Here is a 19,629-nt window from a genome sequence, read left to right as displayed (position 1 = left end):
AGATGGTACCTATATTTTTGTGTTCAGGACGAGACATACTTGGGTGTGCGCTCGTATTCCCGTCTTATGCCAAGTTTTATTTTAAGAACTTTACACGATCAATACGATCAATGTACAACTGATAATCCAAAATACAAGATGCCTTATATACTTGTAAGTTATAGCCCATATTCAAATTAGACCCAACTGCAAATGAACCACATGAGTTCCTATTTATTTCGTCCATATAAGAAAGCAACTCATTTTTTGTTGATTACAAAATATCGTATATATTTTATTGTAGTTAGTTATATTCTTAAATATTCAATATTTAAGAATATTTTAAAAAATTCTGTGAGTAGTGTTTACGCCATCGCTCGCTTGTCGTTTTAACAAACCAAAAAACAATTTCAGATCTTAGCCACTGGTTTTAATCCCAAAATATAGAAACATTTCCTCAGAACAGCAGCTGTGGCTTCACACAGTAAAATACGGCTACGATTTACCTTAACAATTTGTCCTTCCTTATTCTTTTCTATACAATAACAATTGTCATAGAATTCCGAAAACACCGTCGAAACTTCATAGCAATATTCACACAAAACGTGCAATAAAAGATCCTTGGAAATTTTTACCAACACATCAGGGAATTTAAGTAAAGTCTTGGCCAATTTCCATTCTTTTTCATGTTCCAATTCAATTTTAGTCGATTCGAGCACCTTCGCCAAATCGGAGAAATCTTCTCCACTGTTGCGTGATATGGAACAAATACGGGTAAATGCATAAAGGAGATAGACGGCAGTATTACCACGATCTTCCAACATTTTGTCAAAAGAGAATACATATTCATTGGTGCGATTATGACTCAAGTCAGCATATTTAATACAACCATAGGCAACCGATTCCTGGGCCGCCTTCAATTCTTCGGGTGTCAAAACCTTATCACGTTCCTTTTCGATTAGCTTGTCCAATGAACGTTTTAAACCTTCATCTAGTAGATCAGACAGTTTAACTGTTTCACCGGAACGTGTCTTGAACTTTTTACCATCTTCACCCAAGACAACACCAAACTGAACATGTTCAGCCTTATGTTTCTCGGGATTTAAAATTCCACACCTTTCAGCAGCTAGGTAAATATTTTTCAAATGAGTATTTTGTCCAGCATCAACAACATAAATTAGCCAATCACGTTTTTCTTCTTCAATGCGATAGCGGATAGCAGCCATGTCGGAGGTATCGTATGTGAAGCCACCATCAGATTTGACAACAGTTAAAGGGATACCGCTCTTATCAGCAGTGGGCCACATAATCTTACGACCTTCATCCAATTCCAAAAGGTTTTTGGATTCCAAAAACTTAACCACTTCAATCATTCGCGATTGATAGAAAGATTCACCTTTTTCGGTAAGGGAAATGTCCAAACGATCATAGATCTTTTGGAATTCACTACGTGATACATCACATATTAAATTCCAGGCTTTTGTGGAGTTGGGTTCACCACTTTGTAGTTGAACTACACGGTTATAGGCACGCTTCTTGAACTCTTCATCTTCATCAAACCTAAAAGATAGTAAAAGGACTTATTAAAGGGCAACTCAAATATTTCATAAGTTATAGTCTATTCCGTATTGTAAAATTTTTGAAGGTTACACCGGCTATAGAAACAAGATCAGTTGAATTGTTAAATAATTATGTTTTTTACAAAGATAAATGATAAATAGGTGTATAGGTTAGGCGACACCGCGGTGGTGAAATGATATGCAGTTCCAATTCATCTTAATTATACCCTTCAGTGTAAGGTTGCCTAAATATCCCAAGTATTTAGGCCACGTGAAACTTCGCATGTCCGATATGTTTTTTTCAACCGGACAAAACGTTTGTCTTTTTTCTCAAATAACCAATTTATTCAGTATGATGCTCCTCTGAGTCATATCATTGATCTATATAAACTGATTCTCATTTATTATGATACTCGAATTTCCACATACCTCTTCTTCGATTCCTTATAAAAGGCCTGCAAGTCACCAATGGGAGGACTTTCATTGAGGAAATTGGGGAAACGATCCTCTAAATGAGCAATCAACATACCAAATTGCGTACCCCAATCACCGACATGATTGACACGCAACACATCATGACCCATGAATTCCAGCAAACGAGAAATAGATTCACCAATGATTGTAGATCTCAAATGACCCACGTGCATTTGCTTGGCAATATTGGGCGATGAGAAATCCACAAGAACACGTTGCTTTTTCGCCTTAGGTGGGTTGACACCAGATTTTAACATATTTGTCAAAGCATCAACAGCATAAGATCTGAAACATAACGATCATCAATATTTACAAACAAACGTAACTCCAATCTCCAAAAACTTACTTCTTTAAGAACACATTGATGAATCCAGCACCGGCTACTTCTAACTTTTCAACTAAAGGTGATGATTGGCATTGCTTCAATATTTCATTGGCAATATCACGGGGTGGTTTATTTATTCCACTAGCCTTAAGTGTCTTGGCCAATGACATGGCGCTATTACATTGATAATCACCAAACTTAGCGGCATTTGAATTTACCATTGATATTATAGCTGGTGTACCGGCCAGCTGAGGGAAGGCCTTTGCAATGGCATTTGTAAACAAATCCAACAGGTGATCACTAATAGAAACCATTGTATTGATTTCGGCAGGTATTTCGGCGGGTGTGAATTGTTTAGCGGTTGCTGTTGATGAAGTGGTAGCATTACCACTATTACCCTTCTCTACTTCAATGGCCTGTGAGTTACATTTCAAAGTTTATGTTTTAAAATATCTTCAAATTTAATATGAAATAAGACATACATTATTTAATATCGCCAAACGATGCTTAAGCTTGCTATTTTCCAATTGTAATTTTGTTAGCTCCTCGTCATCTTCCTCCAAGCCCACACCTTTCTTCGTCTCTTCAATTTGGGCTTGCAATTCAGCAGTGAGTCGTTCCTACAGAAATAATTTTATAATTATGAGAAGTTCTTATTTCACTTTGTGTCCAACATACCAACTCTTGTAAGTTATCTATTTCCCTTTTCAAACTCGCCATATTATTTCACAAATATATAGCTATTTTTCCAAGCGAAATCCAAAAATCTTCTGCCACATGTAAAGCTACAAAGTAAATTTGTCAGATGCTTCTTCTGATTATTTGCCCGGGTCAAAATGTACACTGAAATGATAACATGTGAAAACAATACTACACAGAGAAAACTTGAATAGATGAGGGAGAAGACACATAAAATCCGTTGATTAAATTTAATATACTAAATAGATATATGTAAACATTGTATTGTACAACAAAAAATAATAATTACCACATAAAATAAGTAATTATTAAATCAATTTCCGTAGACCATTATCAAAAACTGTCACTGACAGAACCCTACAGCTTTTGCCACAAAAACTTTGTTACAAATCCCTACTTTTTGTTTTTACTACACACGAAAAAACAATAACAATACAATAGTAAAAAAGATTTTTTTTAAACAAATTGAAATTGTGTGGGGTATTTATGAAATTATTAATTTTTAATTTATGTATATTATATATTATGTATATATAGAATAAAATTATGCAAAATTTTGATATGAATATGGATTTTTTGTTTGCCCTGCTGCCAAACTCGAATTGTAAGTATTCTTTTTACAATAATGTATTCCTCCTTTAATTGCATTCTATTGTTTATTTTTTTCGCTTGCTGTAGTTGAAATGACAAATGAACAGCTAATATTGTGGCAACATAATGCAATTTTTGAATGTGAATGTGATAATTTTATTAATCGACGCATTGAAGCAGACCGTCAGGAACGTGTAGCTAGTCGAATTTTTGAAAGCAATTATGATGAGGCGATAAATGCAGCCATTCAACAGCACGGTTTGATAAGTAGGCGTAGGAGAAGAATTGATGATAATGATGATGATGTTAATGACAACGACGACGATAATGATGCATCGAATAATGCCATAATAATACCACCACCCGCTAGAAGGCCAAGAGTAAGGCCATTGTATTATGAGGTCTATGAGGATGCCGTGGCCGAAGCTATAAGGGAAAGAGGCTTGGTATTAAGGGGTGTTCCATAAGAAACCCACACGAAAAAATCTGTACTGTTTTGATCCCTTATTTTTCTCTTAGTTTGTAATGTGCAATAGTTTAAAAAAAAAAATAATATTTCTTGGCAAAAATCGATTTGTTATTAAGAAAATTAATTGTATTGATTTTCTTATTTCGCTTACAAAGGGTGATAAACGTTTCGGTATCAAGAGAATATTTTTATTTATTTTCGTATTTGGCTAATAAAAGGTGATAAACCTTTCGGTCGATATTTGTTTAATACAATGGTGCAAATAGGTATTGTACAAAATACGTTTTCAATGCTTTCCTTTTGCCATCAAAGCAAAAAAAGTGAAAAACTTGAAGATTTTATTTTGAATTCAGCTCATATAGCAAAATACGTAATTGAAAAATAATTATAAGCTTTAAATATTTGAATTTAATTTTTATTTTGGAAAAGAATCGTATACATTATATAAAACCACAATATAGATGTATTTATGCTTTTTGTACCATAAGCATTTTACATATAGATATTAGATTTATAACTATAATCATAAAAAACTATGTGTGATTTTTTCAATAAAAACGCATTTTATATAGTAAAGATTTGTAGTGATCGTTTTCCTAGTTCATGATGGGAATGCTCGCACAGTGAGTCTAAGATACAGTTCGAACGTTGGATTTTAATTAATTTCTATTTGGAGTCGAGCTTAATGATCTAAGATTTTTTGCAAGTGAAAAAGGAAAGCCAAAGATTCTAACCCACACAACTAGCACCATGTTTTCGCTTTTGGTAGCAGCTCATCCGATATGTCGGCTGTGCAATGTGCTTTTTACAGTGATGAGCTTTTTTCCGTTCAAACTGTATGGCTTCCATGACAAACATTTTTTCGCGCAGCCTTCGGAAGTTATGGGTTCGGCTCTGAACGTTAACACGCCGTGATAGTACTTTTCAAGGATGTTAGAAAATAAATCCTCCTTTTAATGAGAACGAGTTGAAAGTGTTATCATCGAAAAAGTCTTACAACTTATCGCTGAAACTGCAGCAATTTGGGCTTCTATCGGCTGAATCTTGGGTTTCAACGAAAACATAACAACAATATTAAGCAGCATTTTAATGCGAATGATGAGTTGTAATCATCCTATCATAAGGTTGTTGCTCGTGCATTCCTTTAAGATGACTTTACAGTGAGTCGAAAACTTTGATGGGTAAAAATGTTGATCACAAAATACAATGCGACAACAAATATAATTACAAAAGTGGTACTAACGGTATGTGATTCCTTTGCAATAATTGGTGGTGAAGATGTTTTTTAGGCAATATCAGGTTACCGAATGTCATGTGCATTCGCTGTAATGCATATGTTCTACAACTTCGTAAAAGCATTGTTTACTTCAAAAATACGCTATCGCAATATGGCAGTGGGTGATTCCGAAACAGTGTCAGAAACATCCAACATGGAGTTGCGGAGTCAGTGGCAGGCACTCGTTGGTGTCTGCATCCAACCATCTATTCGGGTCCCGAAGAAAGTGTCCCCAAAAAGCGAATGGATACGTTGAAAATACCATTATCAAATATGACCATCAGTCCGGAGGAATGCAGTAATATTGAGGAGAAGGAAAATACAGCAGTCACATCTGATTTGCAGTCGGCATATACACCATTTCATCGTCTGCATCATCTTCATAGGTTTCATCAATTACGTCACCACCTTCAGCATCTCCATTGTCCCCATTATATCTTTCGCTCTACCTCCGTCTTACCATGAACAAATTAGTTTTTTTTTCTTGTTAACATAATTATGCGTAGGTAAATAAAACAAGGTAATTCTAAGGCTTCTGCATGTAATTTGCCCCTTGGAATGTTGTGAAAACTATAAAATTTATGAGAAGCCTCAGGAATTCGTATATTTAGCGAAACTCAGGAGCATATATTATCCACAAGAAAAACTTCATAGCGCTCTTGGATCCCAAAATTATTAGTCCCACTGTATTTTCTGGGGTTTCATAAACTACTAGACTGAAAAACTAAAAGAAATCTCCAAGGTTCCGCCTTAACGAGCTATACGCGAAGTCTGACATTAAATAACGGCAATTAAAACACAAATATGTTCCTATTTTGTCTAAAATATATCATAGACAACCAGAGACATTAGATAAAAGAATAAAATTTGTTTGGCGATAGTTTGGCTGAAGGTCATTAAAAAGATTGTTGTTTTATATTTTTTTTTTCCATAAATAAATGTAAATAAAATATTCTGTGTTACATTTGTATTTTATAATTTGTAATAATAAAATTGTGTTTTTAATAATAGATCCCTGAGGATGATTGTCAAAGACAATTGAAATATTGGAAATAAAATTTAATCAACCAAAATAAAACAACAATCTTTTTAATGACCTTCAGCCAAACAAAAGTAATATTCAACAGGTCAACAATAATCAAAAACAACACAAAACAATAAAATGTAAAATTTGTATTGCTTATTCCATAAATTTTACGGTAATCTTAAGCTCTGTTCCTTTACGTTCAAGAATCTTCAAGTTTTACCACTTTTTACTCGAAAAGCGTTCCTTTACTTCAGGCACAATACAATTGATATGGGAGCAGTTTACAACTTTTGCTACTTTTGCCGGTTTTACCATTTTCTGAAGTAAAGGAACAGACCATTAATATTTCATTGGGTGTATGTCAGCCAAGATCACCCATATACGTTAACGTATGTGAGAATAACAATCAGTCGTCGCTGAGCAGCCGACAAGTAAACATGTGCATGGATATACGCCAATGGTGTGCACGGCCGTCCACTGGTGGTTTCTGTAAAATACTCTTAATTTAATTACTTCAACAACACTTGGGCGTTTAAGTATTTTTTATAATAATTCTTTAATAATTCATTTGTAGCACGATTTTAGGTAATATTAGTGCTTAAAATGTTTAAATATGTAATGAAACAACAAGAAAAATTAAATATTAATTCTCCCTTAAATTTTCTCTTTTCCTATTTTGCTCACCATTGATGTACAACTTTTCCCTATTATTGTTTTTAATTTTTATAGAATTTACCGTTATTCGTATTATGGAATATATAGGTCTGTACGATAACTTCGAAAGTGAAAAGTACTTGCAAGTTCTCAGTAACGTCTCTCCACCAACTTTACTCTCTCGAAGCTAAAAATTTGCAGATTGTTATCGAACAGCATTGATGCTCAAAATAAAAAAGAGAGTGAAGTAGTGAGAGAATCACAAGAAAATTTGTATCCACATTTAGTGGTTGCTAGGCCTGTGACCAATAAACATGTGACGGGTGTGTGCGGTTTTGTTCAGTGTTCTCACTAAAATTATGCGTATATCCATGCACATGTTTACTTGTCGGCTGCTCAGCGACGACTGATTGTTATTCTCACATACGTTAACGTATATGGGTGATCTTGGCTGGAACAGCAATTTGCAAAAACTTGCAAGAAGTCAAGTGATTTGAAGAAGAAGTTGGCGGAAAAGATTAAATAAATAAATAATAAAATAAAAAAGTAGTCACCACAAACTACAAAATAATTTATTTTATTTACATTATCGTTTTCCATAATTTATTTAAAAATGTTTCCCTTTTTTATTTCTATTCATTTTAATAACAAAAACGTATTTTTATGTTTTTGTCAAGAAGTCCGCCACAAAACATTCGTATTTAAATCAGCTGATCAAACTTGCAAGTTCTTACAAGAAAAATTTTCCTTCCTACAAGTTTGTTATCGAACAGCATTTTGTAAAAGTTTGTGCAAATTTGTACAAACCATGGTGTAAGAAAGAAGGTGATACAATAATACCAACTGATGTCTTCATTTGCTGTCAAAACATATTTTTAATCAAAAATAAATAACAAATATTTCACTTCTATAAAAAATATTTGTGTACAACATCTTTGTTTAAGCTTCGCGAATAATATTTTAACGTTTTCTATTAACTTTTGTGGATATTTCGCGCAAAAAAAAATTGGCAGCAAATGAAGACTACAACCTAACGTCAGCTATTGGATCACCTTGTTAAATTCGCCTTGGTACAAACTTTTGGGTTATCGTACAGACCTTATTTTTGTTGTATGTAATATTAGCTTCGTTCCAGAACTATAAAGTTTTTACTTTTTACTTCTCTTTGAACAAAAATGGCGCTGAATGGCTCTCTCTTTAGAAACTTTTTACACGACAAATTTGAGCGAGCTAAAATGTGCAACATGCTTGCCGGCTTCCGATTGGCTGACACGCCGACTTTGACATTTGTTCCAGTTTTTTTGGCGTTTCTGCCATTTTTCCGTTCCCGTACATTTTGGAAAAATGCGTACGTTGAACTCATTTTTGACGGTTCTCTCTTTTGCACATTTTACCATTAAAAAAGAGCTGGAACGGATCTATTGTTTATTAGAGATATAAGCTCTGTTCCTTTACGTGCAAGAATCTTCAAGTTTTACCACTTTTTACTCGAAAAGCGTTCCTTTACTTCAGACACCATACAATTTGTATGAGTGCAGTTTACAACTTATACTACTTTTGCCGGTTTTATCACTTTCAAAAGTAAAGGAACAGACCAATAAGATAGAACTATGTACTTGGATTTTCATAAAAATGCTTCCTTACCTATGTTTACATTTACGAAATCCACTCGATTTCATCTGTCAATTTCTTTGTGTATACGTCAAATGAAAACTCATCTGAAATCGATTGGATTTCATTTGACGTTTGAGCAATGGAATTGACAGTTGAAATCGAGTGGATTTCGTAAATGTAAACATAGTGTTACCCTTAAAACCCGTGATTTATAGGGTGTATGTAGACTTTTTTGGTTGACTGTATGTATTTATTTAATTTTTAATGAACTTTAATTTAATTTCTATAAGCGATATCGCCTTAGTATTGCCTTTTTAATGATCAAACGAGAAAATTAGTGTGACGAAGAATCAGAAAATTGACATAAATATTATTTGCGAGTCTAATCTGCAAGGAAATTTTAAAAGAAATTGGGAAGAAAATTTGCCTTTCCAGTTTGAAAGTATAAACACGGACATACAGAGAACGAACCATATTCACAAGAAAATGATAGACTGAAATGGTTTATGAACGAAAAAGAGCCAACGAACGAAGTGAACGACCCGGATCTTTTTGGTGAACGGAACGAAAAATATCGATCAGCTCAACGAACGACATTGCCCAACACTAAAAAATGTGCTAAAATACTTTGGCAATATGTTAAGCTTGGTTTTCATTTACGAAATTCACTCGATTTCAACTTTCAATTACTTTGCGTATACGTCAAATGAAAACTCATCTGAAATCCATTCGATTTCACTTGACGTTTAAGCAATGGAGTTGACAGTCGAAATCGAGTGGATTTCGTAGATGTTGTAAACCTAGCATTAGTCGTGTTTAAACATCTGTGACTACTAGTAATAAGGAACTCTGTGATATTTTAACTTAATTTTGGATTATTTTTACATTTATTGCTTTATTGCAATTAATTGCTTGTGTTATTTTTTATTATTAACAGCAATTATTAATATTTAAATGAAAAACTGCCGAGAAATTACTTATCAATAAAAACTTATCCCTGAAGAAGTTGGGAAAAAACCCAACGAAACGTTGGATAGTAATGAAATAAGTAATTTTTATTTATTTTTCATTGACAATAAAAAGACTTTATAGCCCGATAAGACTGAACTCTTATGTCAAGTTTACACTTGCGCTCTAAAATCCACTGGATTTCACGAAATCCTGAAATACACCCCGGTGTTTACACTTATTTTTTTGTTGATTTCAAACATATCACACTAATCAAGGTAGATGCATAGGCGCAGCTGATCGAACATGAATTTTCAAAACAAGTTGTTGTAAATTGAATTAGTCATCAAAAATATACGACGATATAGAACTTTACAACTTTATTTCGAAAATTATCGTAAACTTATCTATATATCGTAATAATTGTGTATAGCACTAACAAATGAAAATATAAAAAATGATTTTATCGTTGAGACATCATAATAATAAATTTTGATAAATAAAAGTTGTGTTCAGAACTTGCAAAATATTACACTTGCAGCAGTTTTCCCGTTTAGTGCTAAAAATGCGTTACCGTACTAAGAAATCTAGCAAGACTTGCACTACTCTTATATAAATACGATAGCTGATACGTTGATTTTGACATTTTTAGTGGAGTTTTTGCAATTTCCGCCATTTTTCCAGTTCCAGTATTTTTTTTAGAAATTTGTATGGGGAAGCTATTTTTGACAATTCGCTCTTTTTTCCAACATTACCATTAAAAAAGTACGGGACACAATGAAAAATAGCATTGTAACAAAGTAATTTAGTATTTTTTCACTTTGTTTACAAATTTTGATACTAATGCCAAGTTTACACTTGCGCTCTAAAATCCACTGGATTTCACGAAATCCTGAAATACACCCCGGTGTTTACACTTATTTTTTTGTTGATTTCGAGCATATCACAATAATCAAGGTAGATGCAAATGCGCAGCTGATCGAACATGAATTTTCGAAAAAATTTGTTGTAAATTGAATTAATCATCAAAATTTTACGACAATATAGAACTTTACTGCCTTATTTCGAAAATGATCGTAAAATTATCTATATATCGTATTAATTGTTTATAATACTAAGAAATTTAAAACTAAAAAATGATTTTATCGTTGAGACATTATAATAATAAATTTCGATACATAAAAGTTGTGTTCAGAAACTGCAAAATATTACTACTTGCAGTATTTTCCCCGTTTAGCGCTAGAAATGCGTTCCAGTACTCCGAAATCTAGCAAGACTTGCACTTGATTTTGAATAAAAGCCTCTTCTCCTGTTCTCTGCTATAAAAATTCGGCCAAGTAAAAACTAGCAGCATGTTTTTTGGCATCTGAATACGATGGCTAATACGCTGATTTTGGCATTTTTCCTGGAGTTTTTGCAATTTCCGTCATTTTTTCGTTCCCGTATTTTTTGACAATTCGGTCTATTTTCTAACATTACCATTAAAAAAAGTACGTGAACACAATGAAAAATAGCATTGTAACAATGTAATTTAATATTTTTTCACGTTGTTTACAAATTTTGGTATTAACATATTTTGTTCCAGCAATTCGCACATCTACCTTGTTTATTGTGATACGTGAAAAGTGTTGCAACTTTTGCTACTTTTTTAGGCAAAAGCAAGGTTGTATATCATGTGTACTGTGATTTCGATGTTGATTTCGCTGAAATCACGAAATAAGATGATTTCATTTTTGTATGCGAAATCATGATAAATTTTGCATGATTCCGCGCGAAATCACGAAACGCCTTCGAAATCACGAAAAGACGCCGAATGTAAACCAAACATAACATTTTTTCAGCAATTCGCACATCTACCTTGTTTATTGTGATACGTAAAATGTGTTGCAACTTTTGGTACTTTTCTAGACAAAAGCAAGGTTGTATATCATGTGTACTGTGATTTCGATGTTGATTTCGCTGAAATCACGAATTGAGATGATTTCATTTTTGTATGCCAAATCATGAAAAATTTTGCTGGATTTCGCGCGAAATCACGAAAAGCCAGCGAAATCACGAAAAAGTTGCAAATGTAAACTAAGTATTCTTTTGGTCTTACTTTTAAAGAATTAAAACTAAAATTTAACATGATGCTCATATATTTTGATTTACAGCGTGTTTTTGTAAAAAGTTTTTGCCCATTCGTTCGTCGATTTCATGAACGAAGGCACAATTTGGTTTTCATAGCGGTTGATGTTTGCATTCGTGTGACAAACAAATGATAGCTTATTATTTTCGTAATTTTTTTGGTTTTCGCAACAAAATCTGACGAACGAATACGTCAAAAATAAACGAATGGAAAAGACCCATAGTTTTGAATGAAAATTAAATAATTTAAGTAATAAATGGCACAAACCACACGAAAACTGGAAGGGAATGCAATTTTATTTATTTCCATAGAAGCACAGGCGTATATGTACATCCGTTTCTTCATATTATCACAATTATTTTTCGACAAATTTGATTACATTTTTTTCTTATTTTTTGTTTTTCCATCTGTTTATCGGGGTTGCCATCAAGTAACACATTTTACGTGCAGATGCCTATGCAAAATTCACAAAATAAGTATCATGGAAACCCTGAAATATAAAAGCTTTTATGAAATAGACGAAAGCTTTCAGGTAAAAACGAATGGTTCGTAAAATTTTACAAGAACCAAATTTTGAACGTATACGTTTTAGTACGAATGGTTCGTGTGACAGGCAAGCATTTTTACAAAAACAGGCTGTTAGAAAAGATTTGAATAATTTGGACTGTACACAACGATTTTTAATTTTCACTGGAGTGCTAGACTTCACATTGAATAATGCACCGTAGCTATGTTGATCGAAACACAACCCATATTTTTGTTGTTGTTACAAGGTTAAACAGCCTCCTGTGTATACTTTTGGGAAAGTTTCAAAGCAGAATATGTAAAATAACGGTACTTAGACGCCCATAAAGACAATGTTGCATATGTGCGAGAGAGGGTTAATTGTTAAAAAGTATAAATTTTAATGCGGAAATAGAAAATTCTGTTACTAAATTTACTGTGGGCAACGCAACTGGAGTTGGCTTGCTATCCATAATCGACCCCTAGAACTTTTCTATTCGGAGGACAAACTCTCAATACGAGTTAATGCTCTGAATAGAGGACTTATTTATCTAGACTTTGTGTATAATGGTGCTGCCATTATAGTCATTGAAGTACCAAATCAACGAAAAAGAAGTAGAAGAACTAAAGAAGAACTTATTGAAATGGAAGAGAATATATTAAAAGCTTGTGAATTAATTCACATACATAATTGTAGTAGGAGAAAGGCGGCACTGTCGTATGACATACCGTATTGGGTTATGAGGAAAAGGTACGCCCAGTATTACGCCAGGCTGCCCATGCCCATGCCCATACGCAGGGATGAAAAACTTTAATACGGAGAAATATGCTCCAAAATCGGCTGTAAGCCCGCCAGATGAAGAAATAATTTTATAATTTTTCTCTTCTTCGTGTGGATGGTGGATGTTTGGATGGCTAAGTGGGATGGGTAAGTATGGAAACTTCGACGACACATAATACCCCGGTTACACTATTGAAGGTTAACCCACTGGGTTTAATAGATCCAGTGGGTTAATCTTTGCTGGTTACACTTAGCTTTTCGAAGATATAAACTGTCAGCTGATGTTTGTTTACGTATACATACAAAATAACTAATAAAGTCGTGTTTTACACTTTTACAATTTCTCGTATGAGATATCGTCCCCTCTTTGCTAATATTGGTATAGTTTACACACGGAGATACATTTCAGTATCATGGTATCAAGCGTACTTTTTGTTAAAAAAGTGTCTAATGTAAAAAAATAAATAATTTTATGATTTTCAAATAACTTTAGATTTATTAACTCCATAAAATCTCATGCGACCAATCGTAAACGTGCAAAACACGACTAACTCTGTTGCAAAGACAGTTGCAACTTTTGGTACTTTTTGAGTACAGTTGGATTTTTTTGCACAAATACCGAATACAACTCTGTATTTTTGGTGGATTTGTGCCGGATTTAAAATAAACCCAGTCTTGAGAGGATTTAATTTTTGTATGGCAAATCTGGTCAGATTTGACCAGATTAAGCAATAAATCCTCATGAAGTGGGTTAACCCGGCAAAAAGCTGTAGTGTAACCGTGCTATAACTCTCAATAATTTAAAGGCCCCCTCTCTCTTTTTGTCTACGACATATAAAGCATTTACGAGATGACGTGACAGTGCCACAAAAATGTAATGTGAAAAAAGAGTGAATTTTTTGGCCGTTTGCCGTTAGGGAATTAAGGTTTCCTATTGTTCTATTTAGGGAAAAACATCAAGACGACACAATATAGACGTTGACAATGCAATGCATGTTACGCGCCGGCTATCCGCTGAATAAATTCAAAGCATAAAATCGAATAAAAATGTATGAAAAATGTACGAGGTCGGTTTGGGCATGGTGAGATAACAAATTTGCCTGGCTAGCTCATCCAGGAGGTAAGTTCTCAACCCGTTATTCTTCAGCGCGCGAACATATTAAAATAAACATTCCATGCCACTGAAACCAAACGTTTATTAAAAAGTAGAGTTGATTTTGAATTATATTGCACAAGGTCAATTGTGAGTCATTGTTGTATCTTACCTGTGACCATTTGTGGTATGACGAGGTCTAATGTCATACCGAGGTACACTTGTCCCACCCTGTCGCCTATGACATTGTATGTACCTTTAATTTACAATGTCCCTTAATGTGACCTTCAAATCCTAAAAGCCTTGGTTACCCAACATTCCTTTTAAATGCGAAGTCAGTTTAGCATTTCATATTCATAACAAAATTCATTTTATTGTACATAATTCATAATAATATTTAAGAAAAATAATTGAAATTAAAAATGAAAAATTAATTGCATATTTGCGTTAATTATTAAATTAATTAAACATAAAAAATAGAAAAAAGGAAAAACTAAGAAAAAGGCTAAATGTCAAAATATTTTTTTGTTTATAACAAAAACCCAATTTTGTGCAATGGCACTAACCAAAAAGTCTATTAAAATAGCCTGATGATTGAGCTCAATAATCTAGCACTCGAAAAATTACCCATTAAAATATTATATTTGGGTCAGATCTAAAAATGTTTGCTGGGTTGTATTCTAATATTTGACACTCATCTTCTTTTACAAATACACTAAACTATTCTTAAATTCCTAACGGGATGTTGTTTACAAAAAGAAACTTAAAAAAAATATGTATGTCTAATTATGCATGTACATGAAGGTCAACTAAGTACCGTTATGTACAGAAAGCAAGAAATTTAGAGAAAGCAAAAATTCAATAAGTCAAAAAAATTATGTATACATATGTATTACATATTTATCAATATGTAAATATATCGTTTATGCACCATTATTTGCAGCAGGTTAATTTTTATGGAAATGGCAAAAATTAAGTGGAACAGTACTATTTTGTAATAATTTTATGATGTCTAAAATTTCCACATTATAATATTCTAAATTCCCACAAATCACTACATTTTAATTTCATTAATACATCACCGCATAAATTGTTTGCATGGTTATGTTGAGGAGTATGATTTAATGCTGGGAAGGATTTGGTGCGTTGCACTTGAACACTGAAATCTGCATCAACATTCCAAAATTGATTGTAAGGTCGTTTTGGCACTCTTTCTTCAATTTCGTTCATTAATAATTCCGCAAATCCAATAAATTTATTGTAGGCACTGTGCAAGCATAAATATGTATTTGAAGGTCACTACACAGTTGGAAAAAAAATTAAAGAAAATCATTTTATTTCACATTCAAGAAACACCTGTTTTCTTGCAAATGTCTTACCATGCATAAAAAAAATGCGGAGAAAAAAATTTAAATAGAAATTTGGTTTGTTGCTAAGGTCACGTTCAGATTTATCACTGATCACAATGAAAGTCTTTTATTTGACTGTAAATTTATTTGCCTTGTTCAATAAGATCAGGAAATCGACTTCAACTTTTGTATTCCTCTTGGGATATATTTAATCAGCACGAGGGTCTTAATTGCAATTTCCTTTTCTCTACGTCTTCTTCGCTTGCCGGTTTTTTAATAATGATCACTGTGATGCTCGAGTCCAATTTGACATTCCCATACACGTATGTATTAGTGAACGCAAAAGTGTCAGTGATGACAATAACAGTGTTGCCACTAGGTACGTCTTAATGTTTGACGTCGCGTATAGCATAGCGTATGACGTCAAACGTGTTAAGGTCTACACACATTGTGTGCGCCCAAATAAAATGAGGCGATCCGTTTCATGCATCATCATGTCGCTTATGAATTATTCCAAAGGAGCAGGTTTTTCTGATATCTTGGATCATTTGTATATAACATAGAAAGTATAGGTCCACGATTCATGTAATGTGTATGTAATATGTCACTTTTCCATACGGATAAACTACCCGAAATTTTTATTTTTGTATAGGTTCACATTATATTTTAGAATTCTTATAAGATATGCCGCATAAATTGACGGCTTTTATCAGTTTTGACAATTATTGGAAATATGTATGTAGTTAAATGATATGATACCGGCGTTCCCAATATAACACGATACTACTTATAGAAAAGTTGGTAGTATAATTTACCAATTTTCAAAATTTCCGAAAAAGAAAACTTCTCTGTCAAACTGTGAACTCTGTGAAACTGTAGGACAATTCTCTTTTCAGTTAATGCTATCTAGTTTTATCACCGAATCTGATCTGAAAGGCCTTTGAATCATAGGAAGGAACTAATTATAGTTTTTTTTTTTGTATACCTCAAATAGAGTTAACCGATTTAAGGTATTTTAAAAATTATTGAAATTTTGCCATACGGGGCGAAGTGTATTTTCACATTTCGGACTCTTTTTTTCGGTAAAAGGGAAATACTTTTTATAGATCCAATATCCTATTGAATATTAAAAAAGCTCGGTCCTTATCTAATTTTTACTTACAGCAATATTTACAGCTCAACTCGAAAGACAAATTATTCAAATATTTACTTTCAATCACATAAATTTCTTCTATTTTAGGTGAAAAAATGCACGACCGAGTTCAAAAGACTAAAGATCAGGTTCAGAAGTGTCGAGAAAAATATGAACAGGCTATTGCTGAGATAATAAAATACAATTCCGTGTATATAGAAGATATGACATCTGTGTTCGAAAAGTGCCAAGCAATGGAGAAGACTCGACTGGAGTTCTTTAAGGAAGTGCTATTCAATTTGCACGCTGTCTTAGATCTAACCAAGGTACCCAGGTAAGTGTTATCGATGGGCTTGCGGTAAGTAGCTGGGTATTTGTTACCCAATTTGGCCAGAATATGCGCAGGTTCTGATTTAAGCATTTATTATGAAATGTTTGCAGTCTCTTTCTGGAATTTTGGGTGGAGCTCCAGGTGGAGCAGCCATACAATAGCACCGATTTTACACTGCAGTCGAAGATTTTGAGTTTCGTTTTGGTTGAGATGTTGTTTGACCGCCAAATTCTGTGCAAGGAGTGAAACGCATTGCGGGCTTTTTTAATACGGTCCGTTATATCTTCATTGGATCCACCTTCTTTGCAAATAGTACTTCCCAGATAGGAGAAGACTGCGACATCCTCGATAGTCTGTTCTCCATAGGTTAGTGCTGTGGTGTTGTTAGTAGCAATTCGCATTAGCTTGGTTTTCTTTGTTGGCGTTATTTGAGAGTGCGCGTAATTTTTTCTCTATATCTTCAAAACGGTGCGCAAACAGGCAGATATCGTCAGCGTAATCGATGTCATAGAGCAGCTCATTTATGTTCCAGCGGATACCATATGACGCCTCTTTATTTGTTTCCTGCAGCGCGCAATCCAGGAGAAGTAAAAATAATGTGGGGGATAAGACACAGCCCAGTTTAACGCTAGAAAAGGTCTCAAAGGGTTCACTCTCTTGTTCTTTGTAGTGAACTCTGCATTTTGCACCATTGTATAGGTCACGTATCAGGCGTATAATTTTCTGAGGAATCCCTTTTATATTTAGCGCATCCCACAAAGCAGGTCGGGACACAGTATCAAACGCGCGTTCAAAGTCCACAAACAGGAGGTAGAGACTGCTGTTATATTCAATAGACTGCTCTATTAGGATTCGAACAGTGTTTATATTGTCCACGCATGATCTCCGCGGTCTAAATCCTGCTTGCTCTTTACGAAGGATGGTTTCTACTACTGGGGATATTCGCTGAAGAATGATGGTTGACAAAAGTTTATTTATCACGTTTTGTAGAGTTATGCCTCGTCAATTATTGCATATCCTAAGATCACTCTTTTTCGGTATGGTAACTACGATGCCTTCCTTCCAGCTTTCTGGTATGGTCTCTTGCTCCCAATGTTCTCTTATTATAGGAGTAAGTGCTTCAGCAACAGGTTCACCACCATATTTTAAGAGCTCAGCCGGGATATTGTCCGGGCCAGGGGATTTTGAACTTTTTAGTTTCGATAACGCACTCAACACCACCGAGTATGTAGGGGCTGCAGTAGAAATATGTCTTCTTGGAGGGTGCCGGCCTTCAGGCCAGGTCCAGGAGGGAGTTTGCAATGTTTCCGGCATTGGGGCGGGGGGGGGTTGAAAAATTCTCTCCAGCAAGATAATTGCTCCTTTGTGGAGTGCGTGTGTTCTTGCCTCCAAGCTGTTTAATGGCGTTATACACACCTCGCATATTTCCGACCGATGCTGATTTTTCCGCTTCTACTGATATATTACAATAGAAGGCTTCACGGTCCTTTCGTGCTAATAGTTTAACTCTTGATGCCGATATTCTGCTTTTGCTCTTGTTTTGGGCTCTGTTGTTTTAGAGTGGTTTAATTTATTTTTTAATCTCTTCCTCTTTGCTATTTCTAGAAGAGTTTCGTCGGAAATCCACGGCTTGTGGGTTCTTTTCTGAATGCCAAGAATATGCGCTGCACTATGGTGCAAGTGTTTTGAATGGTGGACCAAGAAGTGTGTGCATGTGTGTTCAGCTGGTCCGCTATGTAGTTCTTATATTGCCTGGCAACATTGTTGACCTGGAGCTTGTAGGTATTGCACTTGGGAGGTTTCTTTTTGGTGTGTACCGCAGCGGGACGCAGTTTGAAGCTGCCAATTAACAGGTTGTGGTCGCTATCAATATCAGCACCTTCACATCCAGTAGACAACCAAGGAAAAACGTTGCAAAGACAATTTGACGTTTGAGAAAGTATTACATCGTCACCATAATTACCAAAAGTCGTAACTAACAAAATAATAATTTTACAGGAGAAGCAAAAAAAAAACGTTAATCTTATGAATATATATGGGATATTACCAATCATATACGAATGGGAGTAAGTAATGAGACCAAAACCGCGGAAACGGTTTTGGAATCCGTCATTACAATAAAATCTGCAATGCTATACCATTTTCCGAAATGTCATTTCTAGAATAGGGTCGTTATTTTTTTAACACAGAAGCTTGAAATTTTGCAAGAGCATGTATTTTAGTCTTATGTATTAGATTCAATAAAACAAACTAAATTTAACTTTTTTTGGAGACGTGACGCGGTAAGTCAATATAAGGAATCCTTGGATCTAGAACTTTTCTATTCGGAGGACAAACTCTCAATATGAGTTAATCCTCTGAATAGAGAAAATCCAAGGATTTTAAAATTTATCTAGACTTTGCGTACAATAAGTTACAAACTCCTCGATATTGAGCACATGAGAAGAGACGTTTTTTCAAACGAACATTTTCGTGCTTTTGCATTATGTAGAGCAATATTTGTTTAATGTTGCTATGAAGCATCTTAGTCATGAATAGGAAATTTCGTTTGAAAACTGATGAAAGTCCGACAAAATCATTTTTTTAGATACGACAAAATCATTTTTAGATAGATAGAAGAAATACATTTCTTTTTGTGGAATAACAGTTGCAGAAAAGTTATTGCATTTTGAATAACTTCAATTGGGGAATATATG

The 19,629-nt window shown here is 34.1% G+C and overlaps 3 protein-coding genes across 3 annotated transcripts in view; 2 read left to right on the top strand and 1 right to left on the bottom strand.

Annotated features, from left to right (window-relative positions):
* Positions 1 to 272: 272 nt before the first annotated feature.
* On the bottom strand, positions 273 to 15,826 carry ArgRS (arginine--tRNA ligase-like protein). The gene is made up of 7 exons (XM_073976571.1): positions 15,501 to 15,826; positions 14,294 to 15,420; positions 3,016 to 3,180; positions 2,820 to 2,957; positions 2,359 to 2,753; positions 1,968 to 2,297; positions 273 to 1,539 (listed from the first exon to the last, which is right to left on the bottom strand). Exons 3-7 carry the CDS (start codon positions 3,055 to 3,057, stop codon positions 390 to 392), a joined length of 2,055 nt encoding a protein of 684 aa, XP_073832672.1. The 5' UTR covers positions 3,058 to 3,180; positions 14,294 to 15,420; positions 15,501 to 15,826; the 3' UTR covers positions 273 to 389.
* On the top strand, positions 3,445 to 4,672 carry LOC141398859 (uncharacterized). Its single transcript, XM_073976574.1, has 3 exons — positions 3,445 to 3,516; positions 3,574 to 3,640; positions 3,715 to 4,672. The coding sequence occupies exons 2-3, from the start codon at positions 3,583 to 3,585 to the stop codon at positions 4,092 to 4,094; spliced, it is 438 nt and encodes a 145-aa protein (XP_073832675.1). The 5' UTR covers positions 3,445 to 3,516; positions 3,574 to 3,582; the 3' UTR covers positions 4,095 to 4,672.
* A 778-nt stretch (positions 15,827 to 16,604) lies between the features above and the next one.
* LOC141398853 (protein kinase C and casein kinase II substrate protein 3-like) overlaps positions 16,605 to 19,629 on the top strand; it is a 44,330-nt gene continuing 41,305 nt past the window's right edge. The window contains exon 1 of the mRNA XM_073976569.1: positions 16,605 to 16,936. Coding sequence (XP_073832670.1) covers positions 16,719 to 16,936 — 218 coding nt within the window. The 5' untranslated portion in view covers positions 16,605 to 16,718. The remainder of the gene's footprint in view (positions 16,937 to 19,629) is intronic.

The sequence above is a fragment of the Musca autumnalis genome, unplaced genomic scaffold (assembly GCF_047663935.1).
Source record: "Musca autumnalis isolate F117 unplaced genomic scaffold, ASM4766393v1 scaffold_3, whole genome shotgun sequence".
Taxonomy (NCBI): domain Eukaryota; kingdom Metazoa; phylum Arthropoda; class Insecta; order Diptera; family Muscidae; genus Musca; species Musca autumnalis.
This window is presented reverse-complemented; position numbering and strand designations above follow the sequence as displayed.

Coding starts and splice junctions, on each gene's coding strand:
- LOC141398859 (XM_073976574.1), top strand. CDS start 3,583: ATGCAAAATTTTGATATGAATATGGATTTTTTGTTTGCCCTGCTGCCA. Junction 3,641..3,714: donor CCTGCTGCCAAACTCGAATT/GTAAGTATTCTT, acceptor CGCTTGCTGTAG/TTGAAATGACAAATGAACAG.
- ArgRS (XM_073976571.1), bottom strand. CDS start 3,057: ATGGCGAGTTTGAAAAGGGAAATAGATAACTTACAAGAGTTG. Junction 2,298..2,358: donor ATCAATGTGTTCTTAAAGAA/GTAAGTTTTTGG, acceptor GTTATGTTTCAG/ATCTTATGCTGTTGATGCTT. Junction 1,540..1,967: donor TATAAGGAATCGAAGAAGAG/GTATGTGGAAAT, acceptor ACTATCTTTTAG/GTTTGATGAAGATGAAGAGT.